At 45.3% G+C, this 21645-nt stretch overlaps 1 protein-coding gene across 1 annotated transcript in view; it reads right to left on the bottom strand.

The window, feature by feature from the left end:
• Positions 1–21645, bottom strand: part of pigl (phosphatidylinositol glycan anchor biosynthesis, class L) — a 107863-nt gene that overhangs the window by 64816 nt on the left and 21402 nt on the right. Inside the window, exon 2 of the mRNA XM_052035930.1 lies at positions 21146–21245. Within this exon, the coding sequence (XP_051891890.1) occupies positions 21146–21245 (100 nt within the window). The remainder of the gene's footprint in view (positions 1–21145; positions 21246–21645) is intronic.

Raw genomic sequence — 21645 nt, forward strand, 5'->3', positions numbered from 1 at the left:
AGTCTTCACTGTGGAAGACACCAGCAACATGCCAGAAATTCGAGAGAGTCAGGGGGCAGAAGTGAGTGTAGTCGCTATTACTAATTAGAAGGTGTTTGGGAAGCTGAAAGTTTTAAATAACCTGGATCGGATGGACTACATCCCGGGTTTCTGAAAGAGGTAGCTGAACACATTGTGGAGGCATAAGTAGTGATCTTTCAAGAATCACTAGAGTCAGGAATTATTCCAGAGGACTGGAAAATCACAAATGTCACTCCACTCTTTCAGAAGGGAGGGAGGCAAAAGACAGGAAATTATACGCCAGTTAGCTTGACTTCAGCGGTTGGTAAGATTTTAGAGTCCATTATTAAGGATGAGGTTTTGGGGTACTAGGAAGCCATGATAAAATAGGCCGAAGTTAGTATGGTTTCCTTAAGGGGAAATCTTACCTGACAAATCTGTTGGAATTCTTTGAGGAAGTAACAGGCAGGATAGACAAAGGAGAGTTAGTGGATGTTGTTTACTTGGATTTTCAGAAGGCCTTTGACAAGGTGCTGCACATGTTAGGACTTTATTCCTTGGAGCGGAGAAGAATGAGGGGAGATATGATAGAGGTTTATAAAATGATGAGGGGCATAGACAGAGTTAATGCAGGTAGGCTCTTTCCACCTAGATTAGGAGAGATAAGTATGAGAGAACATGGCTTTAGGGTGAAAGGGGAAAGGTTTAGGGGGAACATTAGAGGGAACTTCTTCACTCAAAGAGTGGTGGGAGTGTGGAATGGGCTGCCATCTGATGTGGTAAATGCGGGCTCGCTCTTAACTTTTAAGAGTAAATTGGATAGATACATGGACAAGAGAGGTCTGGAGGGGTATGGGCTGGGGGCAGGTAAATGGGACTAGCAGAATAATGTTTCGGCACAGACTAGAACAGCCAAATGGCCTGTTTTATGTGCTCTAGTTTTCTATGGTTCTATGAGGCTGCTAAACAAGATAGGAGCCCATGATATTACAGGAAAGGTACTAGCATGGGTAGAAGATTGGCTGACTGGCAGAAGGCAAAGAATGAGAATAAAGGGGTCTTTTCTGGTTGGCTGCCAGTAACTAGTGGTGGATGGCAGGGGTTGGTGTTGGGTCCGCTACTTTTCATGTTACATGTTAATAATCTAGAAGACAGAATTGATGGCTTTGTAGATAGATGGAGGGGCATGTAGTGTTGAGGAAGCAGGGAGTCTGCAGAAGGACTTGAATAGGCTGGGAGAATGGGCAAAGAAGTGGCAGATGGAATACAGCTTAGGGAAGTGTATGGTCATGCATTTTGGTAGATGGAATAAAGACATAGACTATTTTCTAAACGGAGAGAGAATTCAGAAATCGGAGGTGCAAAGGAACATAGGAGTCCTCATGCAGGATTCCCTAAAGGTTAACTTGCAGGTTGAGTCAGTAGTAAGGAAGGGAAATGCAATGTTAGCATTCATCTCGAGAGGACTAGAATATAAAAGCAAGGATGTAATGCTGAGGCTTTATAAGGTGTTGGTCAGACCACATTTGGAGTATGGTGAACAGTTTTGGGTCCCATATCTAAGGAAGGATGTGCTGCCATCAGAGAGGGTCCAAAGGAAGTTCACGAGAATGATCTTGGGTATGAACGGGTTAACAAATGAGGAGCGATTGATAGCTTGGGCCTGTACTTGCTGGAGTTAGGAGGAAGAGGGAGCATTTCATTGAAACCTCCCAAATACTGAAAGACCTGGATAAAGTAGACGTGGAGAGGATGTTTCCAGTAGTAGGAGAGTCCAGGGCCAGAGGCAAAGCCTCAGAATAAAAGGTTGTCTCTTTAGAACAGAGATGATGAGGAATTTCTTTAGCCAGAGGGTGGTAAATCTGTGGGGTTCATTGCCACAGACGGTTGTGGAGGCCAAGTCATTGGATATATTTAAAGCAGAGGTTGTTAGGTTCTTGATTAGTAAGGGTATCAAAGGTTATGGGGAGAAGGCAGGAGATTTAGGTTGAGAGGGAAAAATAAATCAGCCACAACCGAATGGTGGAGCAGACTCAATGGGCCAAATGGCAGCTCATTCCAATAGATACCACCCTGTGTGTATAAAAGTTGCTGCTCAAGTTCCTCCTAAATCTTTCGCCTATCACCTTAAAGCTATGCCCTCTAATTCTTGTTACCCCAACTCTGGGAAAAAGACTGAGTGCATTCACCCTAAGTCCCTCATGATTTTATACAGCTCTATAAGATCATCCCTCAGTCTCCTACGTTCTAAGGAACAAAGTCCTAGCCTGTCCAACCTCTCCCTACAACTCAGTCCCTCAAGTCCTGGCAATGAACCTGGTCGTGTGGTGCAGAAGGAAAGGGGGGGGGAGAAGAGGGGGGCAGTAGTGACAGGGGATTCCATAGTAAGGGGGCCAGACAGGAGATGCTGTGGACGTGAAAGAGACTCCCGGATGGTATGTTGCCTGTACGGTGCCAGGTTCAGGGATGCCTTGGATCGGGTCCATGGCATTCTGAAGGGGGAGGGGGAACAGCCAGAGACCATGGTACATATTAGTACCAAAGACATAGGTAAGAAAAGAGATGAGGTCCTGAAGAGGGAATATAGGGAGTTAGGTAGGAAGCTGAAAAGCAGGACCTCAGGGGTAGTAATCTCTGGATTGCTGCCTGTGCCACAAGCCAGCGAGGATAAGAATAGGATGATTTGGCAGATGAATGTGTGGCTGAGAAATTGGTGCAGGGGGCAGGGTTTCAGATTTGTTGATCATTGTGATCTCTTCTAGGGAAGGTATGACCTGTACATAAGGGATGGATTACACTTGAACTGGAGGGGGACAAATATTCTTGCGGGTAGGTTTGCTAGAACTGTTGGGGAGGGTTTAAACTAGTTTGGCAGGGTGATGGGAACCAGAGTGATAGGTCAGAGCTTGTTTCATTTACTGTACAAGTAGATGCAGAGTGTAGAAAGACTGTGAAGAAGGATAGGCAGTTGAAAGGGCAAAATTGCTGTCAGTTGGATGGGCTAAATTGTCTACTTTAATGCGAGAAGTATCAGAAACAAGGCTGATGAACTTAGAACATGGGTAAGTACATGGAACTATGATGTGGTGGCCATTACAGACACTTGGCTGTCGCAAGGGCAGGAATGGCTGCTGGATATTCTGGGGTTTAGATGTTTCAAAAGGGACACGGGCAGAGGTAAAAGAGATGGGGGAGTGGCTTTGCTGATCAGGGACAGTGTCACAGATGCAGAAAGGGAGGATGTCCAAGAGGAATCATCCACTTAGTCAGTGTGGGTGTAAGTCAGAAACAGGAAGGCTGGAATCACTCTATTGGGAGTACTCAACAGACCGCCCCCACCCCCCCCCCCACCCCCAACAGCAGCAGAGACACTGAGGAGTTGATCGGGAGGCAGATCTTGGAGAGGTGCAAAAATAACAGGGCTGTTGTCATGGGTGATTTCAACTTCCCTAATATTGATTGGAACCTCCTTACAGTAAAGCGGATAGTTGGGGCGGAGTTTGTTAGGTGTGTCCAGGAAGGATTCCTGACCCAGTATGTGGACAGGCCGACCAGAGGAGAGGCCATACTGGACCTGGTACTAGGCAATGAGCCTGATCAGGTTTCAGATCTCTTGGTGGGAGAGCATTGTGGAGAGTGACCATAACTCCTTGACCTTTACCATAGTCTTGGAGAGGGATAGAAGCAGGTGATATGGGAAAGTATTTAACTGAGGGAGGGGGAATTATGATGCTATTAGGCAGGAAGTTGGAAGTGTAAATTAGGCACAGATGTTCTTGGAGAAGTGCACAGCAGAAATGTGGAGGTTGGTTATGGAATACTTGCATAGGTCTCCGGGTAGGTTTGTCCCATTGAAGCAGGGTAAGGATGGTAGAGTGAAGGAACCGTGGTTGACACGAGATGTAGAATATCTTGTCAAGAGGAAGGAAGAAGCTTACCTGAGGTTTAGAAAGCATGGATTAGACAGAGCTCTGGAGAGTTACAAGTTAGCCAGGAGGGAGCTTAAGAACGGACTTAGGAGAGCTAGAAGGGGGCACATGAGAAGTCCTTGGCGAGTAGGATCAAGGAAAACCCCAAGGCGTTCTACACATATGTGAAGAATAAGAGGATGACTAGAGTGAGGGTAGGACCGATCAGGGATAAACGAGGAAACATGTGCCTAGAGTTGGAAGAGGTAGGGGAGGTCCTTAACGAATACTTTCATTCAGTATTCACCAGAGAGAGTGAGACCTTGACGTTTGTGAGAATGGCATATGACAGGCTAATATGATGGGGCATGTCTATGTGAGGAAAGGGGATGTGCTGGAACTTTTGAAAAACATTAGGATAGATAAGTCACTGGGGCCGGATGGGATATATCCAAGGTTTTACAGAAGGTGAAGGAAGAGATTGCTGCACCTTTGGCGATGATCTTTGCATCCTCACTGGCCACAGGAGTAGTGTCAGATGATTGGGTGGAAAATGTTGTTCCTTTGTTTAAGAAAGGGAGTAGGGATAACCCTGGGAATTACAGACCAGTGAGTCTTACTTCAGTGGTGGGCAAATTACTGGAGAAGATTCTTAGAGACGTGATTTATGAGCATTTAAAGAAGCATAGGCTGATGGGGGACAGTCAGCATAACTTTGTGAGGGGCAGGTCGTGCCTCTCGAGCCTGACTAAATTCTTTGAGAATGTGACCAAGCACATTGATGAAGGTAGACCAGTGGATGTGGTGTACATGGATTTTAGTAAGGCGTTTGATAAAGTTCCTCATGGAAGGCTTATTCAGAAAGTCAAGAGGTATGGGATCCAGGGAAACTTGGCTGTGTGGATTCAGAATTGGCTGGCCCATAGAAGACAGAGGGTGGTTGTAAGTGGAGCGTATTCTGCCTGGAGGTCGGTGACCAGTGGTGTTCCACAGGGGTCTGTTCTGGGACCCCTGCTCTTTGTGATTTTTATAAATGACTTGGATGAGGATGTGGAAGGGTGGGTTAGTAAGTTTGCTGATGACACGAAGATTGGTGGTGTTGTGGATAGTGTAGAAGGTTGTTCAGGGTCACAGTGGGGCATTGATAGGATGCAGAGCTGGGCTAAGAAGTGGCAGATGGAGTTCAACCCAGATAAGTGTAAAGCGATACACTTCGGGAGGTCAAATTTGAAGGCAGGATACAAGGTTAATCATAGGACTCTTAGCAGCATGGAGAAACAGTGGGATCTTGGGGTCCACATCCATAGATCCCTCAAGGTTCCCGCGCTGGTTGATAGGGTTGTTAAGAAGGTGTATGGAGTGTTGGCCTTCTTTAGTCAGGGTATTGAGTTATGGTAATGTTGCAGCTCTATAGACCTCTGGCTAGACAATACTTGGAGTATCGTGTTCAGTTCTGGTCACCTCATTATAGGAAGGATGTGGAGGCTTTAGAGAGGGTGTAGAGGAGATTGACCAGGATGTTGCCTGGATTGGAGAGCATGTCTTATGAAGATAGGTTGAGTGAGCTAAGGCTTTTCTCTTTGGAGAGAAGGAGGATGAGGGGTGACTTGATGGAGGTGTACAAGATGATAAAAGGCATAGACTGAGTGGACAGTCAGACACTTTTTCCCAGGGCGACAATGGCTAACATGAGGGGACATAATTTTAAGGTGATTGGAGGAAGGTCTCAGGGGGATGTTGAGGTAAGTTTTTTTTTTACACAGAGAGTGGTGGGTGCGTGAGACTCACTGCTGGCAGAGGTCGTGGGGATAGATACATTAGGGACATTTAAGAGGCTCTTAGATAGACACATGAATGATAGAAAAATAGGGGGCTATGATGGAGGGAAGGGTTAGATAGATCTTAGAGCAGGATAAAATGTCGGCACAATATTGTGGGCCGAAGGGCCTGTACTGTGCTGTAGTGTTCTATGTTCTTTGTTCTATAACATCCTTGTAAATCTTTTCTGCACTCTTTCCAGTTTAATAACATTTTTCCTATAGCAGGGCAACCAAAACTGAACACAATAATCCACGTGCGACCTCACCAGTGTCCTGTAAAAGTGCACCATGACCTCCCGACTTTTATATTCTGAAGGCCAGCTTGCCAAAAGCCTTCTTCACCACCCTGTCTACCTGTGAACCATGTCGAACAGAGGGACCTTGGAGTACAAGTACAGCACTCCCCAGGGCCCTGCTGTTCACTGTGAAAGTCATACTTGGATTTCACTTTCCTGAAGGGGGAGGGAAAACAGCCAGAGGTCGTAGTACATATTGGTACCAATGACATAGGTAGGGAAAGGAATGAGGTCCTGAAAAGAGACTATGGAGAATTAGGAAGGAAGTTGAGAAGCAGGACCTCAAAGGTAGTAATTTCCAGATTACTGCCTGTGCTAAGCGACAGTGGGGTTAGGAACAGAATGAGGAGGAGGTTAAATGCATGGTTGAGGGATTGGAGTAAGGAGCAGGGATTCAGTTTTTTGGATCATTGGGGCCTCTTTTAGGGCAGGTATGACCTGTTCAAAGAGGACGGGTTGCACTTGAATCCCAGGGCGACCAACATACTGGCAGGGAGGTTTGCTAAGGCTACTGGGGAGAGTTTAAACTAGAATTGTTGGGGGGTGGGATCCGGACTGGAGAGACTGGGGAAGAGGTGCTTGGCTCTCAAATAGAGGAGGCTAGGAGTAAGTACCATAGGCAGGTGATAGAGAAGGGACGTGTTCGGACAGGCTTGAGATGTGTCTATTTTAATGCAAGGAGTGTTGTGTACAAGGCGGATGAGCTTAGATCGATACTTGGAGCTATGATGTGATGGCCATTACGGAGACTTGGATAGCTCAGGAGCTGGAATGGTTGATTCAAGTGCTGGGTTTCAGATGTTTCAGGAAGGACAGGGAGGGAGGCAAGAGAGGTGGGGGAGTGGCACTGTTGATCAGAGATAGTGTCACGGCTGCGGAAGAGGTGGACGTTGTGGAGGGATTGTCTACGGAGTCTCTGTGGGTGGAGTATTTCCGCGATGAAGGGGTCGATAACGGTGCTGGGTGTTTTTTATAGGCCGCCCAATAGTGACAGGGTTATTGAGGAGCAGATGGGGAAGCAGATCATAGAAAGGTGTCAGAATAACAGAGTTGTTGTGATGGGGGATTTTAATTTCCCAAACATCGATTGGCATCTCCAGACAGTGAGGGGTTTAGATGGGGTGGAGTTTGTTAAGTGTGTTCAGGAAGGATTCTTGACACAGTATGTAGATAGACCTACAAGAGGAGAGGCTGTGCTTGATTTGATATTGGGTAATGAACCTGGTCAGGTGTCAGATCTCTCAGTGGGTGAACATTTTGGTGATAGTGATCATAATTCTATCTCCTTTACGTTAGCACTAGAGAGGGATAGGAACAGACAGGCTAGAAAGGTGTTTACTTGGAGTAAAGGGAATTATGAGGCTCTCAGGCAGGAAATTGGAAGATTAAATTGGGAACAGATGTTCTCTGGGAAAAGTATGGAAGATATGTGGCAAATATTCAGGGGATATTTGTGTGGAGCTCTGAACAGACATGTTCCGATGAGACAAGGGAGTCATGATAGGATACAGGAACCGTGGTGAACAAAGGTTATAATAAATCTAGTCAAAATAAAAAGAAAAGCATACAAAAGGTACAGAGAGCTAGGTAATGTTAGAGATCTGGAGGAGTACAAGGCTAAAAGGAAGGAACTTAAGAGATTAGAAGAGCCAGAAGGGGACATGAGAAGGCCATAGCGGGCAGGATCAAGGAAAACCCCAACGCGTTCTACAAGTATGTGAAGAGTAAGAGGATGAAATGCGAAAGGATAGGGCCTATCAAGTGCAGCAGTGGGAAAGTGTGTATGGATCCGGAAGAAATAGTGGAGGAACTTAATGAATACTTTATGTCAGTATTCACTGCGGAAAAAGATCTGGGGGATTGTAGTGGGGACTTGCAGCGGCCTGAAAAGCTTGAGCTTGAAGGTATTAGAAAAGAGGTGGTGCTGAAACTTTTGGAAAGCATCAAGTTAGATAAGTCGCCGGGATCGGATGAGATGTACACCAGGTTGCTGTGGGAGGCGAGGGAGGAGATTGCGGAGCCTCTGACGATGATCTTTGTGTCGTCGATGGAGACGGGAGGGGTTCCGGAAGATTGGAAGGTTACGGATGTTGTTCCCTTATTCAATGAGGGGAATAGGGATAGCCCAGGGAATTATAGACCAGTGAGTCTTACTTCAGTGGTTGGTAAGGTGATGGAGAAGATCCTGAGAGGCAGGATTTATGAACATTTGGAGAGGTATAATAATGATTAGGAATAGTCAGCATGGCTTTGTCAAGGGCAGGTCCTGTCTTACGAGCCTGATTGAATTTTTTGAGGTTGTGACTAAGCACATCGATGAAGGGAGAGCAGTAGATGTAGTGTATATGGATTTCAGCAAGGCGTTTGATAAGGTACCCCATGCAAGGCTTATGGAGAAGGTGAGGAGACATGGGATCCAAGGGGACATTGCAGTGTAGATCCAGAACTGGCTGGCCACAGAAGGCAAAGAGTGGTTGTTGAAGGGTCGTATTCTGAGTGGAGGTCAGTGACCAGTGATGTACCTCAGGGATCTGTACTGAGACCCTTACTCTTTGTGATTTTTAAAAACGACTTGGATGAGGAAGTGGAGGGGTGGGTTAGTAAGTTTGTGGATGACACAAAGGTTGGGGGTGTTGTGGATAGTTTGGAGGGCAGTCAGAGGTTACAGAAGGACATAGATAGGATGCAGAGTTGGGCTGAGAAGTGGCAGATGCAGTTCAATCCAGATAAGTGTGAAGTGGTTCATTTTGGTAGGTCAAATATGTTGGTGGAATATAGTATTAATGGTAAGACTGTTGGCAGTGTGGAGGATCAGAGGGATCTTGGGGTCCGAGTCCATAGGACGCTCAAAGTGGCTGCGCAAGTTGACTCTGTGGTTAAGGCGGCATATGGTGTATTGTCCTTCATCAATCGGGGAATTGAATTTAGGAGCTGAGAGGTATTGTTGCAGCTATATAGGTCCCTGGTCAGACCCCATTTGGAGTATTGTGCTCAGTTCTGGTCACCTCACTACAGGAAAGATGTGGAAGCCATAGAGAGGGTGCAGAGGAGATTTACAAGGATGCTGCCTGGGATGCGGAGCATGCCTTATGAAAGCAGGTTGGGGGAACTCGGCCTTTTCTCCTTGGAGGGACGGAGCATGAGGGGGGACCTGATTGAGGTGTATAAGATGATGAGAGGTATTGATAGGGTAGATAGTCAGAGGCTTTTCCCCAGGGCTGAATTGGTGGCCACAAGAGGACATAGGTTTAAGGTGCTGGGGAGTAGATATAGAGGAGATGTCAGGGGTAAGTTTTTTTTACTCAGAGAGTGGTGAGTGCGTGGAATGGGCTGCCGGAAACGGTGGTGGAGGCAGATATGATAGGGTCTTTCAAGAGACTGTTGGATAGGTACATGGAGCTGAGTAAAATAGAGGGCTATGGGTAAGCCTAGTAACTTCTAGGGTAGGGACATGTTTGGCACAGCTTTGTGGGCCGAAGGGCCTGAATTGTGCTGTAGTTTTTCTATGTTCTATGTTCTAAAATGCAACACCTTGCACTTATCCAAATTAAACTCCATTTGCCATTCCACAGTCCACTTACTTAGCTGATCAAGACCCGCCCCCCCCACGTAATTTTTGATAACCTTCTTCATTGTCCACTATACCACCTATTTTAGTGTCATCTGCAAACTTATTAACCATGTGTTGTACATTCTTATCCAAATCATTGATATCGATGACAAACAACAATGGGCCCAGCACTGACTCCTGAGATACGTCACTAGTCACGGGCCTCCAGTCCGAGAAACAACCTTGCACCATCACCCTCTACTTTCTACCATCGAGCCAGTTGTGTATCCAATTAGCCAGCTCTCCCTGGATCCCATGTGATCTAACCTTCCATAGTAGCCTACCACGTGGAACCTTATCCAAGGCCTTACTGAAGTCCATATAAACCACATCTACCGCCCTGCCCTCAGCAACTTTCTTAATCACCTCATCAAAACACCGAAATAGTTCATAAGACATGAACTCCCATGCACAAACCCATGCTGACTATGCCTAATCAACTTCTGTCTTTCCAGATGTACATATATCTTATCCCTCAGAATCCTCTCCAGCATGGTCAGACCCTGGAGATTTGTCTAAACCTGGTCAGACCCTGGAGATTTGCCTATCCTCATTCCTTTCAAGACATCCAGCACCTTCTCTACTGTAATGTGGACTATCCCCAACACCTCCCCACTTACTTTTCCTAGTTCCAAAGTCTTCATGTCTTTCTTCATGGTAAAAACAGAGGATGGGTTGGTAAGTTTGCTGATGACACAAAGGTTTGAGGTGTTGTGGATAGTGTGGAGGGCTGTCAGAGGTTACAGCGGGACATATATAGGATGCAAAACTGGGCTGAGAAGTGGCAGACACAGTTCAACCCAGATAAGTGTGAAGTGGTTCATTTTGGTACGCCAAATATGATGGCAGAATATAGTATTAATGGTCAGACCCTTGGCAGTGTGGAGGATCAGAGGGATCTTGGGGTCTGAGTCCATGGGACGCTCAAAGCGGCTGCTCAGGTTGACTCTGTGGTTAAGAAGGCATATGGTGTATTGTCCTTCATCAATCATGGAATTGAATTTAGGAGCCAAGAGGTAATGTTGCAGCTATATAGGACCCTGGTCAGACCCCACTTGGAGTACTGTGCTCAGTTCTGGTCACCTCACTACAGGAAGGATGTGGATGCAGAGGAGATTTACAAGAATGTTGCCTGGATTGGGGAGCATGCCTTATGAAAACAGATTGAGTGAACTTGGACTTTTCTCCTTGGAGCGATGGAGGATGAGGGGTGACCTGATAGAGGTGTATAAGATGATGAGAGACATTGATCGTGTGGATAGTCAGAGGCTTTTTTCCCAGGGCTGAAATGGTTGCCACCAGAGGACACAGGTTTAAGGTGCTGGGGAGTAGGTATAGAGGAGATGTCAGGGGTAACTTTTTTAATCAGAGAGCGGTGAGTGCATGGAATGGGCTGCCGGCAATGGTGGTGGAGGCAGATAAGATAGGGTCCTTTACGAGACTTTTGGATAGGTACACGGAGCTTAAAAAAATAGAGGGCTGTGGGTAAGCCTAGTAATTTCTAAGGTAGGGACATGTTTGGCGCAGTTTCATGGGCCGAAGGGCCTGAATTGTGCTGTAGGTTTTCTATGTTCTTTGAAATATTCATTAAGGACTTTGCCCATCTGCAGCTACACACACTCTTTGGATTTTCCTTAACCTTCTCTGCCAAACATCTCATGACCCCTTTTTACCCTCCTGATTTCCTTCTTGAGTACACTTCTGCATCCCTTATACTCCTCCAGGGATTCACTTGATCCCAGCTGTCTGTACCTGACCCATGCCTCCTCCTTTATCCTGGCCAGGGCCTCAATATCCCTCATCATCCAAGATTCCCTACCCCTACCAGCCTTGCCCTTCACTCCAACAGGAAGATGCAGACCTTGAGCTCTCACTATCTCACCTTTAGAAGGCTCCCACTTGCCTGTGGTCCCTTTGCCTGCAAACAACCTAATCCAATCAACCTTTGCAAGCTCCTGTCTCATACCGTCAAAATTCACCTTGCCCCAATTTAGAACTTGAACCTGTGGACCAGTTCTGTACCTTTCCACAACTACTTTAAAACTAATAGAACTATGTTCACGGGTCCCAAAGTGCTCCTCCACTGTCACCTCAGTCACTTGCCCGGCCCTATTACCCAAGAGTAGGTCATGCTTTGCCCCCTCTCTAGTAGGGCCCTCTATATATTGCTCAAGGAAACTTTCCTGAACACACTTAACAAATTCCACCCCATCTAAGCTCTTAACAGTATGGCAGTCGTAGTTTATGTTAGGAAAGTTAAAATCCCCTATTATGACAACCGTATTATTCTTACAACTCTGTACATTCTCCATCCATATTTGTCCTCCTAATTCCTGTTGACTATTCGGGGGCCTATAGTCCAAGCCCAACAATGTTTGTTTAAAAAAGGATCTAAAAGTAAACTAGGTAATTACAGGCAGGTGAGCCTGACATTAGTAGTAGGTAAATTATTGGAAGGTTTTCTGAGAGATCAGATATACAAGTATTTGGACAGCCAAGGGCTGATTAAGGATAGTCAGCGTGGCTTTGTGTGTGGTAGATAGTGTTTAATGAATCTTGTAGAGTTTTTCGAGGAGGTTACCAAGAAAGTAGATGAAGGAAAGGCTGTGGATGTTATCTACATGGACTTTAGTAAGGCCTTTGACAGGGTCCCACATGGGAGGTTAGTTCAAAAGGTTCAGACACTAGGTATCCATGGAAAGGTTGTAAACTGGATTCGAAATTGGCTGTGTGGGAGAAGACAGAGAGTGGTAGTGGATGATTGTTTCTCAGACTGGAGGCCTGTGACTAGTGGTGTGCCTCAGGGATCTGTGCTGGGTCCATTGTTGTTTGTTGTCTATATCAATGATCTGGATGATAATGTGGTAAATTGGATCAGCAAGTTTGCTGATGACACTAAGATTGGAAGCATAGTGGACAGCGAGGAAGGCTTTCAAAGCTTGCAGAGGGATCTGGACCAACTGGAAAAATGGGCCAGAAAATGGCAGATGGAATTTAAAGCAGACAAGTGTGAGGTGTTGCATTTTTGAAGGACAAATCAAGGTAGGACATACACAGTAAATGGTATGGCACTAAGGAGTGCGGAGTAACAAAGGGATCTGGGAATTCAGATACATAATTCCCTGAAAGTGGCATCACAGGTAGACAGGGTTGTAAAAAAAAGGATTTTGGCATCCTGGCATTCATCAATCAAAGTATTGAGTATAGGAGTTGGGATGTTATGGTGAGGTTGTATAATTGGTATTGGTTTATTATTGTCACTTGTACTGAGGTACAGTGAAAAGCTTGTCTTACAAACCGATCGTACAGGTCAATTCGTTACACAGTGCAGTTACATTGAGTTAGTACAGAGTGCATTGATGTAGTACAGGTAAAAACAATAACAATACAGAGTAAAGTGTCACAGCTACAGAGAAAGTGCAGTGCAATGAGGTGCAAGGTCACAACAAGGTAGATCGTGAGGTCATAGTCCATCTCATTGTATAAGGGAACTGTTCAATAGTCTTATCACAGTGGGGTAGAAGCTGTCCTTAAGTCTGGTGTTACGTGCCCTCAGGCACCTGTATCTTCTACCCGATGGAAGAGGAGAGAAGAGAGAATAAGACATTGGTGAGGCCAAATTTGGAGTATTGTGTGCAGTTCTGGTCACCTAACTATAGGAAGGATATCAGTAAGATTGAAAGAGTGCAGAGAAGATTTACTAGAAAGTTGCTGGGTCTTCAGGAGTTGAGTTACGGGGAAAGATTGAACAGGTTAGGACTTTATTCCTTGGAGCGTAGAAGAATGAGGGGAGATTTGATAGAGGTTTACAAAATTATGAGGGGTATAGACAGAGTTAATGCGAGTAGGCTCTTTCCACCTCGACTAGGAGAGATAAGTACGAGAGGACATGGCTTTAGGGTGAAAGGGGAAAGGTTTAGGCGGAACATTAGCAGGAACTTCTTCACTCAGAGTGGTGGGAGTGTGGAACAGGCTGACGTCTGATGTAGTAAATGCGGGCTCACTCTTAAGTTTTAAGAATAAATTGAACAGATACATGGACGGGAGAGGCCTGGAGGGTTATGGACTGGGTGCAGGAAAATGGAACTAGCAGAATAACGTTTCAGCACAGACTAGAAGGGCCAAATGGCCTGTTTTCTGTGCTGTAGTGTTCTATGGTTCTATGTGATCAACCCCTTCTCATTTCTCAGCTCCACCCATAAAGCCTCACTGGATGATTCTTCAGTAATTTCATCTCGGACTACTGCTGTGACTTTCCCCTTAATCAAAAATGCAATTCCCCCTCCTCTCTTTCCTCCGCCTCTCTCCTGGCTAAATCACCTGTACCCCGGAATATTGAGCTGCCAGTCCTGTCTCTCCCTTAGCTATGTTTCCGCAATGGCTATAATATCCCAGTCCCACACAGCTATCCAAGCCCTAAGTTCATCTGCCTTACCTGTCAGACCTCTTGCATTGAAATATATGCAATTTAATCCAACAGGCTTTCCTCTATCCTGGCCATTCTCCTGCCTGTCATGCCTATTCAACCTGCTGTCACTGAGTTCTGCATGACTTTTCACTCATTTGCCTTCCTATGCTTCGGATCCCATCCCCTGCCAATCTAGTTTAAACCCACCCTAGTAGCACTAGCAAATCTGCCTGCCAGGATATTGGTCCCCCTCCAGTTCAGATGTAACCCTTCCCTCTTATACAGGTCACCTCTGCCCCAGAAGAGATCCCAATGGTCCAAAAATCTGAATCCCTGTCCCCTCCACCAATTTTTCAGCCACAGATTCATTTGCCATATCCACCTATTCTTACCCTCACTAGCACGTGGCACTGGAAGTAATCCAGAAAATTAGTATCCTCAACGTCCTGCTTTTTAACTTCTTCCCTAGCTCCCTATGTTCACTCCACAGGGGATTTTATGTGCAGTTCTGGTCAACCAGCAGTAGGAAGAATGTCATTAAGGTGGAAAGGGTGCAGAAAAGATTCACAAGGATGTTACCAGGACTGGAGGGCTTGAGTTCTAAAAAAAAAGACTGGATAGGCTGGGACTGTTTACCCTGGAGCGTGGGAGGTTGAGGGTGACCTTACTGAGGTGTTTAAAGTTATGAGGGGCATAGATAAGGTCAATGGCCATACTTGTTCTCATGGTAGGGGAATTGAGGGCATAAATTTGTTAGAGGGGAAACATTTAAAGGGGATCTGAGGGGCAAGTTTTCCCACACAGAGGGTGATGGGTATGTGGAACGAGCTGCCGAATGAAGTGGTAGAGGTGGGTACAATTACATTGTTTAAAAGACACTTAGACAGGTACATGCATAGGAAAGGTTTACAGGGATATGGGCCAAACATGGGCAAATAGAACTAGCTCAGGTATGCAACTTTGTTGGCATGTACGAGCTGAGCCAAAGGGCCTGTTTCTGTGCTGCATAACCTCATGACTCTATGACTGCTTCCATTTTCCAGAGTAAGGGAGTACATGCCTCCACCACGTCTTCATGCTGTGAGTTCTGGATTTCAATCACCCTCAGGATGAAAAATTCTTCCACAGACCCCTTTAAACCTTCCATCACTTACCTTAAACCTTTGCCCTCTGATCATATTGATCTCTGGCAAGGATAAAGCGATAGAACAGGACTTTAGGTGAGGTCCCTCATGGTCGGCTGATCCAGAAGATTAAGGCACGTGGGGTACATGGTGACTTGGTAGATTGGATTCAAAACTGGCCATAGAAGACTGAGAGTAGTGGTAGAGGGGTGTTCCTCTGACTAGAGGTCTGTCACCAGTGGTGTTCCACAGGGATCAGTGCTGGGACCTCTTTTGTTTGTGATATGTATAAATGAGTTGGACGAAAATGTAGATAGGCTGATTAGTAAGTTTGCAGATGACGTGAAGAAGGTTGTCAAAGAATAACAGCAGGATATAGATTAGTGGGAGATACGTTCAGAGAAATGACAGATGGTTTAATCTGGACAAGTGTGAAGTGTTGCACTTTGGGAGGTCAAATGTAACAGGAAAGTATACAGTAAATGGCAGGGCTCTTAGGAACATTGATATACAGAGGGATGTTGGGATACTCATCCATAGTTCCTTGAAAGTGATAACACAAGTGAATAGGGTGGTAAAGAAGGCATACAGCATGCTATCTTTCATTGGTCAGGGCACTAAGTATAAAAGTTGGGAAGTCACATTGCAGCTGTATTAAACTTTGGTTAGGCTGCATTTGGAGTATTATGTGCAGTTCTGGTCACCACATTATCGGAAGGATGTGGAGGCAACTACAACAGGAGCCAGTCTCCAATCAATTCAATTCACTCCATGTGATATGAAGAAAAAGCTGAAAGCACTGGACATGGCAACTGCTATAGGACCAGAAAACATCCCATTTGAAGACCTGCTCTCCAGAACTAGATCTACCTCTAACCAAGTTGTTGCAATACAGTTACAACACTGACATCTATCCAATGTGAAAATTTGCCCAGGTTTGTCCCATTCACAAAAAAACAGGATAAATCCAATCTGGCTAAGTATCACCAAACAACCTATTGTCATTCACCAGTGAGGAGATGGAAGATGCCAGCAATAGTGCTATGAGTAGCACCTTCTCACCAGTGATCATTTTAGGTTTTGCCAGGACCACTCCACTCAAGACCTCATTACAGTCTTGGTCCAAGCTTGGTCTCAAGAACTGAATTCTAGAGGTGAGATAAGGGTAACTGACGTCAATATCAAGGTAGCATTTGACTGAATGTGCCCTGATAACAGTGAAGTCGATGTACCAACAAAGGGAAACATTCTAGTGGTTAAAGTCATACCTCACACAAAGGAAGATAACTATGGCTGTCAGAGGTCAATCATCCCAGTCCTTCGACATCAGAACAGAACCTCCTCAGGACAGTGTCTTGGACCCAATCATCTTCTGTTGCTGTGTCAATGACCTTCCTTCCATCACAAGGTCAGAAGTGGAGATGTTTGCTGATGATTGCACAATGTTCAAATCCATTTGCAAATCCTCAGCAAATGAAGCAGCCAATGCCTGCATGCAGCAAGACCTAGACAATATTCAGGCATGGGCTGTTAGGTAGCAAGTAACATCCGTAGCCCCCAGGCAATGACCTTCTCCAATATGAGAGAAACTAACAACCTGACCTTGACATCCCATGTCTTTATCACTGCTGGAACCTACACCATCAATATCCTTGGGATTACTATTAACCAGAAACTCAAATGAACCAGCTACATAAGTGTCATGACTTGAAGAGTACGTCAGAGCTTGGTATCCTGTGGCAGTGAGCCACCACCTGATGCCTCCAGACTTTTCCACCACTTGCAAGGCACAAATAAGGACAGGAAACTCGATAGTTAGGGGGACAGACAGGAGATTTTGTGGCCACGAAAGAGACCGCAGAATGGTGTGTTGCCTCCTGGGTGCTAGGGTCAAGGATGTTTCAGAGCGGCTGCAGAACATTCTCAAGGGGGATGGTGAGCAGACAGAAGTCGTGGTGCACATTGGCACCAATGACATAGGTAGAAAAGGGAAGCGGTCCTGCACAGTGAGTACAGGAAATTAGGAAAGAGGCTGAAAAGCGGGACCTGAAAGACAGTAATCCCTGGATTATTCCTGATGCCACATGCTAGTCAGGGCAGGAATAGAAAGACAGAACAGATGAATGAGTAGCTGAGGAACTGGTGCAGTGTTTCAGGTTGACACAAATTGTCAGAGTCAAAGAGCATGGAAACAGGGCCTTCGGCCCCACTCACCATGCCCACCAAGATGCCCATCTAAGCCAGTCCCATTTCCTCGCATTTGGCCCATATCCCTCTAAACCTTTCCTATCGGTTTCTTGGATCATTGGAACCACTTCTGGGGCAGGGGTGACCTGTACAAGAGGGACGGGTTGCACCTTAACTGGAGGGTAACCAATATCCAGGCCAGGAGGTTCTCTAGTGCTACCCAGGAGGATTTAAACTAGTTTGGCAGGGATGAGCACCAGGTCAGAAACTGAAGGGATTGAGAGGAAGGTAGATGTCATGACCAGTAAGTCTGTAACGAAGGACAGGCAAGAGCAAGGTAGTAGACACAATGGGATGGACAGGTTGAAGTATGTGTATTTTAAATGGTAAAACAAGGGGTGGGGGGTTACGCTATTAATCAGGGACAATATCACAGCTGCACTCAGAGGGGACAGAATGGAGGGTTCCATCCACTGAGTCTATATGGGTAGAACTCAAAATAAGAAAGGTGCAATCACTCTGATGGGATTATACTACAGACCCCCCAATAGCCACCTGGACATCGAGGAACAGATATGCAGGTAGATTAGGGAAAGGTGTAAAAACAACAGGGTTGTTGTAGTGGGTGACTTCAACTTCCCGAATATAGACTGGGACCTCCTTTGTGCAAGAGGTTTAGAGAGGCCAGAATTTGTTAGGTGCATCCAGAAAGGTTTCTTAAATCAATATGTAGATAGTCGAACAGGAAGAGGGGCCATACTGGACCTGGTGTTGGGTAATGAGTGTGGCCAGGTGACTGACCTTCCAGTGGGAGAACAGTTAGGGAACAGTGATCACAACTCCTTAAGTTTTAAGATAACTACATACAAGGATAAGTATGGACCTTGTGGGAGGGATATTAAATTGGAGCAGGACAAATTGCAAAAGTATTAGGCAGGAACTAGGGAGAGTTAATTAGGAACAGCTGTTTTTGGGCAAGTCCACATCTGACCTCTGGAGGATGTTTATCGACCAACTGCACTGAGTACAGGGCAGGTATGTTCCAGCAAGATGAAAGGATGGCAAGGTAAGGGAACCTTGGATGTCGAGAGAAGTGGTGAATTTAGTCAAGAAGAAAGAGGAAACATATGTAAAGTTTAGACAGCTAAAATCAAACAGAGCCCTTGAGAATAATAAAGAAGCCAATAAGGAACTCAAGAAGGGAATTAGGAGATCCAGGAAGGGCCATGTAAAGTCCTTGGCAAGTAGGATTAAAGAGAATACCAAGGCATTCTAATACATACATCAAGAGGATAACTAGGGAACAGGTAGGACCACACAGGGATAGAGGGAACATATGCTTGGAGGCAGAGGATGTGGGTGAGGTCCTAAATGAGTTCTTTGCATCAATATTTACCAAGGAGAAGGATGTGGAGGATAGTGACGTCAGTGTGGAGCATGATAATTTGCTAGGGCATTTCGAGATAAAGAAGGAGGTAGTGTTGGTGGATAAGTCCCCAGGGCCTGATGGGATATACCCCAGGTTATTGAGAGAGCCAGGAGATGAGATTCCTGGGGCCTTGACCAATATCTTCATCTCCTCTCTAGCCACAGGTGAGGTCCCAAAGGACTGGCGAGTAGCTAATGTTCTTCCATTATTCAAGAAGGGAAATAGGGATTATCCTGGAAACTATAGACAGGTGAGTCTCATGTCAGTGGTAGGGAAGTTAGTGGAGACAATACTTAGGGATAGGATTTATGAACAATTGGAAACCCATGGCCTAACTAGGGACAGTCAGTATCGCTTTTTGTAGGGCAAGTTATATCTTACTAACTTGATTGAGTTTTTCGAGGAGGTGACAAGGGTGATTGATGAAGGTAGAGCTGTGGATGTCGTCAACATGGATTTCAGTCAGGCACTTGACAAGGTCCCTCATGGGAGGCTCATCCAGAAGATTAAGATGCATGGAATTCACGGTGAATTGGCCGTTTGGATTCAGAATTAGCTTGCCCACAGAAGACAGAGGGTAGTAGTCGATGGGATTTATTCTGGCTGGAGGTCCGTGACTAGTAGTGTTCCACGGGATTCGTACTGGGACCTCTGCTGTTTGTGATATACTGTATATAAATTACCTGGATGAAAACATAGACAGGTGGGTTAGTAAGTTTGCAGACGATACGAAGATTGGTGGTGTTGTGGATAGTGCCGAAGACTGGCAAAGGATACAGTGGGATATAGATCAGTTGCAGATATGGACGGAGAAATGGCAGATGGAGTTTAATCCAGCCAGGTGTGAACTATTACACTTTGGGAGATCAAATGTAAAGAGACAATACACTGTTAATGGCAAGACCCTTAACAGTGCTGAGGAGCACAGGGATCTTGGGGTCCAAGTCCATAGCTCCCTGAAAGTAGCTGCACAGGTTGATAGGGTAGTAAAGAAGGCATATGGCATGCTTATCATTATTAGTCGAGGAACTGAGTTCAAGAGTCAGAAGGTTATGTTGCAGCTTTATAAAACTCTAGTTAGGCCGCATCTGGAGTACTGCATTCAGTTTTGGTCACCCCATTATAGGAAGGGTGTCGAGGCTTTGGAGAAGATGCAGAAGAGGTTTACCAGGATGCTGCCTGGATTAGAGGGCATGTGCTATAAGGAGTTGGACAAACTTGAGTTGTTTTCTCTGAAGCAGCAGAGGGCGAAGGGAGATCTGAGAGAGGTTTATAAGATTATGAGGGGCATAGAGTAGACAGCAAGTATCTTTTCCCTAGGGTTGAAATGTCTAATACCAGAGGGCATGCATTTAAGGTGAGAGGGGCAAGTTCAAAAGGAGATGTGTAGTGCATGTTTTTTTTACACAGAGAGTGGTGGGTGCCTGCAATGCCTTGCCTAGGGTGGTGGTGGAGGCAAATATGACAGGGGCATTCAAGATGCTCTTAGAAAGGCACAGGAATGTGTGGGAAATGGTAGGATTTGGACATTGTGTAGGCAGAAGGGATTTGTCTCGTTGGGCATTTGATTACTAATTTAATTAGTTCCACACAACATTGTGGACTGAAGGGCCTGTTCCTGTGCTGCACTGTTCTATGTTCTAATAAGAAGGATGATGGAATACTCTCCACTTGACTGGATTAGTGCAACATCAACAACTCTCAAGAAGCTTAGTACCAGTCAGGATACAGCTGTTTGAATGACACCCATGAACCACCCGAAACATTCACTTCCCTCCACCATCAGCACACAATGGTTGCAATGTGTACCATCTACAAAATGCATTACAGTTACTTGCCTCTGCTTCTTGGACAGTAGCTTCTAAACCTACAACCTCTAGATCCAAGGAGGATTAGGAAACAAGATGCATGGGATCATCACCACAGATTCCCCTTCAAGTCACACACCATCCTGACTTGGAAATAGATTACCAGTTTTTCATCATACCGGGTCTACATCTTGGAATCCCTCTACAACTGCACTGTGGAAGTATCATCATGAGAAGGACAGCAACACTTCAATGAGGCAGCTTCCCCACCTTGTCAAGGAGAATTAAGGATAAGCTATAAATGCTTTAATGATGTCTCCTAAATCCTGAAAACGAATATAAAAACACCAGGCAAGCACACAATCTCTCTCACGAGTGAACAGTCTGCTGACACTACGCCTCAAGACTCAAATTATTGGAGAAACAGTTTATGGAAAACTTAAAATAAGCACTTTAAAAACGTTATTCAATTATAACATCTCATTAGCACAGACACAAAGAATCCCTCTTTGATGTGAATGAATAGTTGCAGAGTGCAAGAGTTACAGCAAGTACCTGTGATCCAAGATGGTTACACAGGATGAAGGGATTCCAAGGACAGCACAGCTCTGCAGCAGTTCCTTCTTACGAACTTCCCCTTGATTGTAGAAGTTCCCTAAAAACATGGGACATGAGCAAATCATAACAATAATTCCAGTGTTAATAATAGAAAGTGATTTTCCAGTAGACAGTACTGGAAAATGAAGAAGCCAAAAAGTACCTCAAGTTTCTTCTACCACTTAGTGAAGTTATTTCTGATCCAAGATCAAAAACCTAACTTCAGGACATAACCTTAACAGTCATCTGGCTCACATATGTTACTCAGGTAACATAGTGGCCCAGCAGTTAGTGCTGATGCCTCAAAGCACCAGAAACCAGGGCTTCTTATATTTAGAAATTCTTGTTCATTGTTTACCAGGGATCCTAGAAAATCTATAACATGCAGCAGGCCATTCAGCCATCTTGTCAGTGAAGGTCAAAACAGAACCAGCCAAGCTAATCCCAATTTCCAGCAC

This window comes from Pristis pectinata, chromosome 21, assembly GCF_009764475.1.
Source record: "Pristis pectinata isolate sPriPec2 chromosome 21, sPriPec2.1.pri, whole genome shotgun sequence".
Lineage (NCBI taxonomy): Eukaryota > Metazoa > Chordata > Chondrichthyes > Rhinopristiformes > Pristidae > Pristis > Pristis pectinata.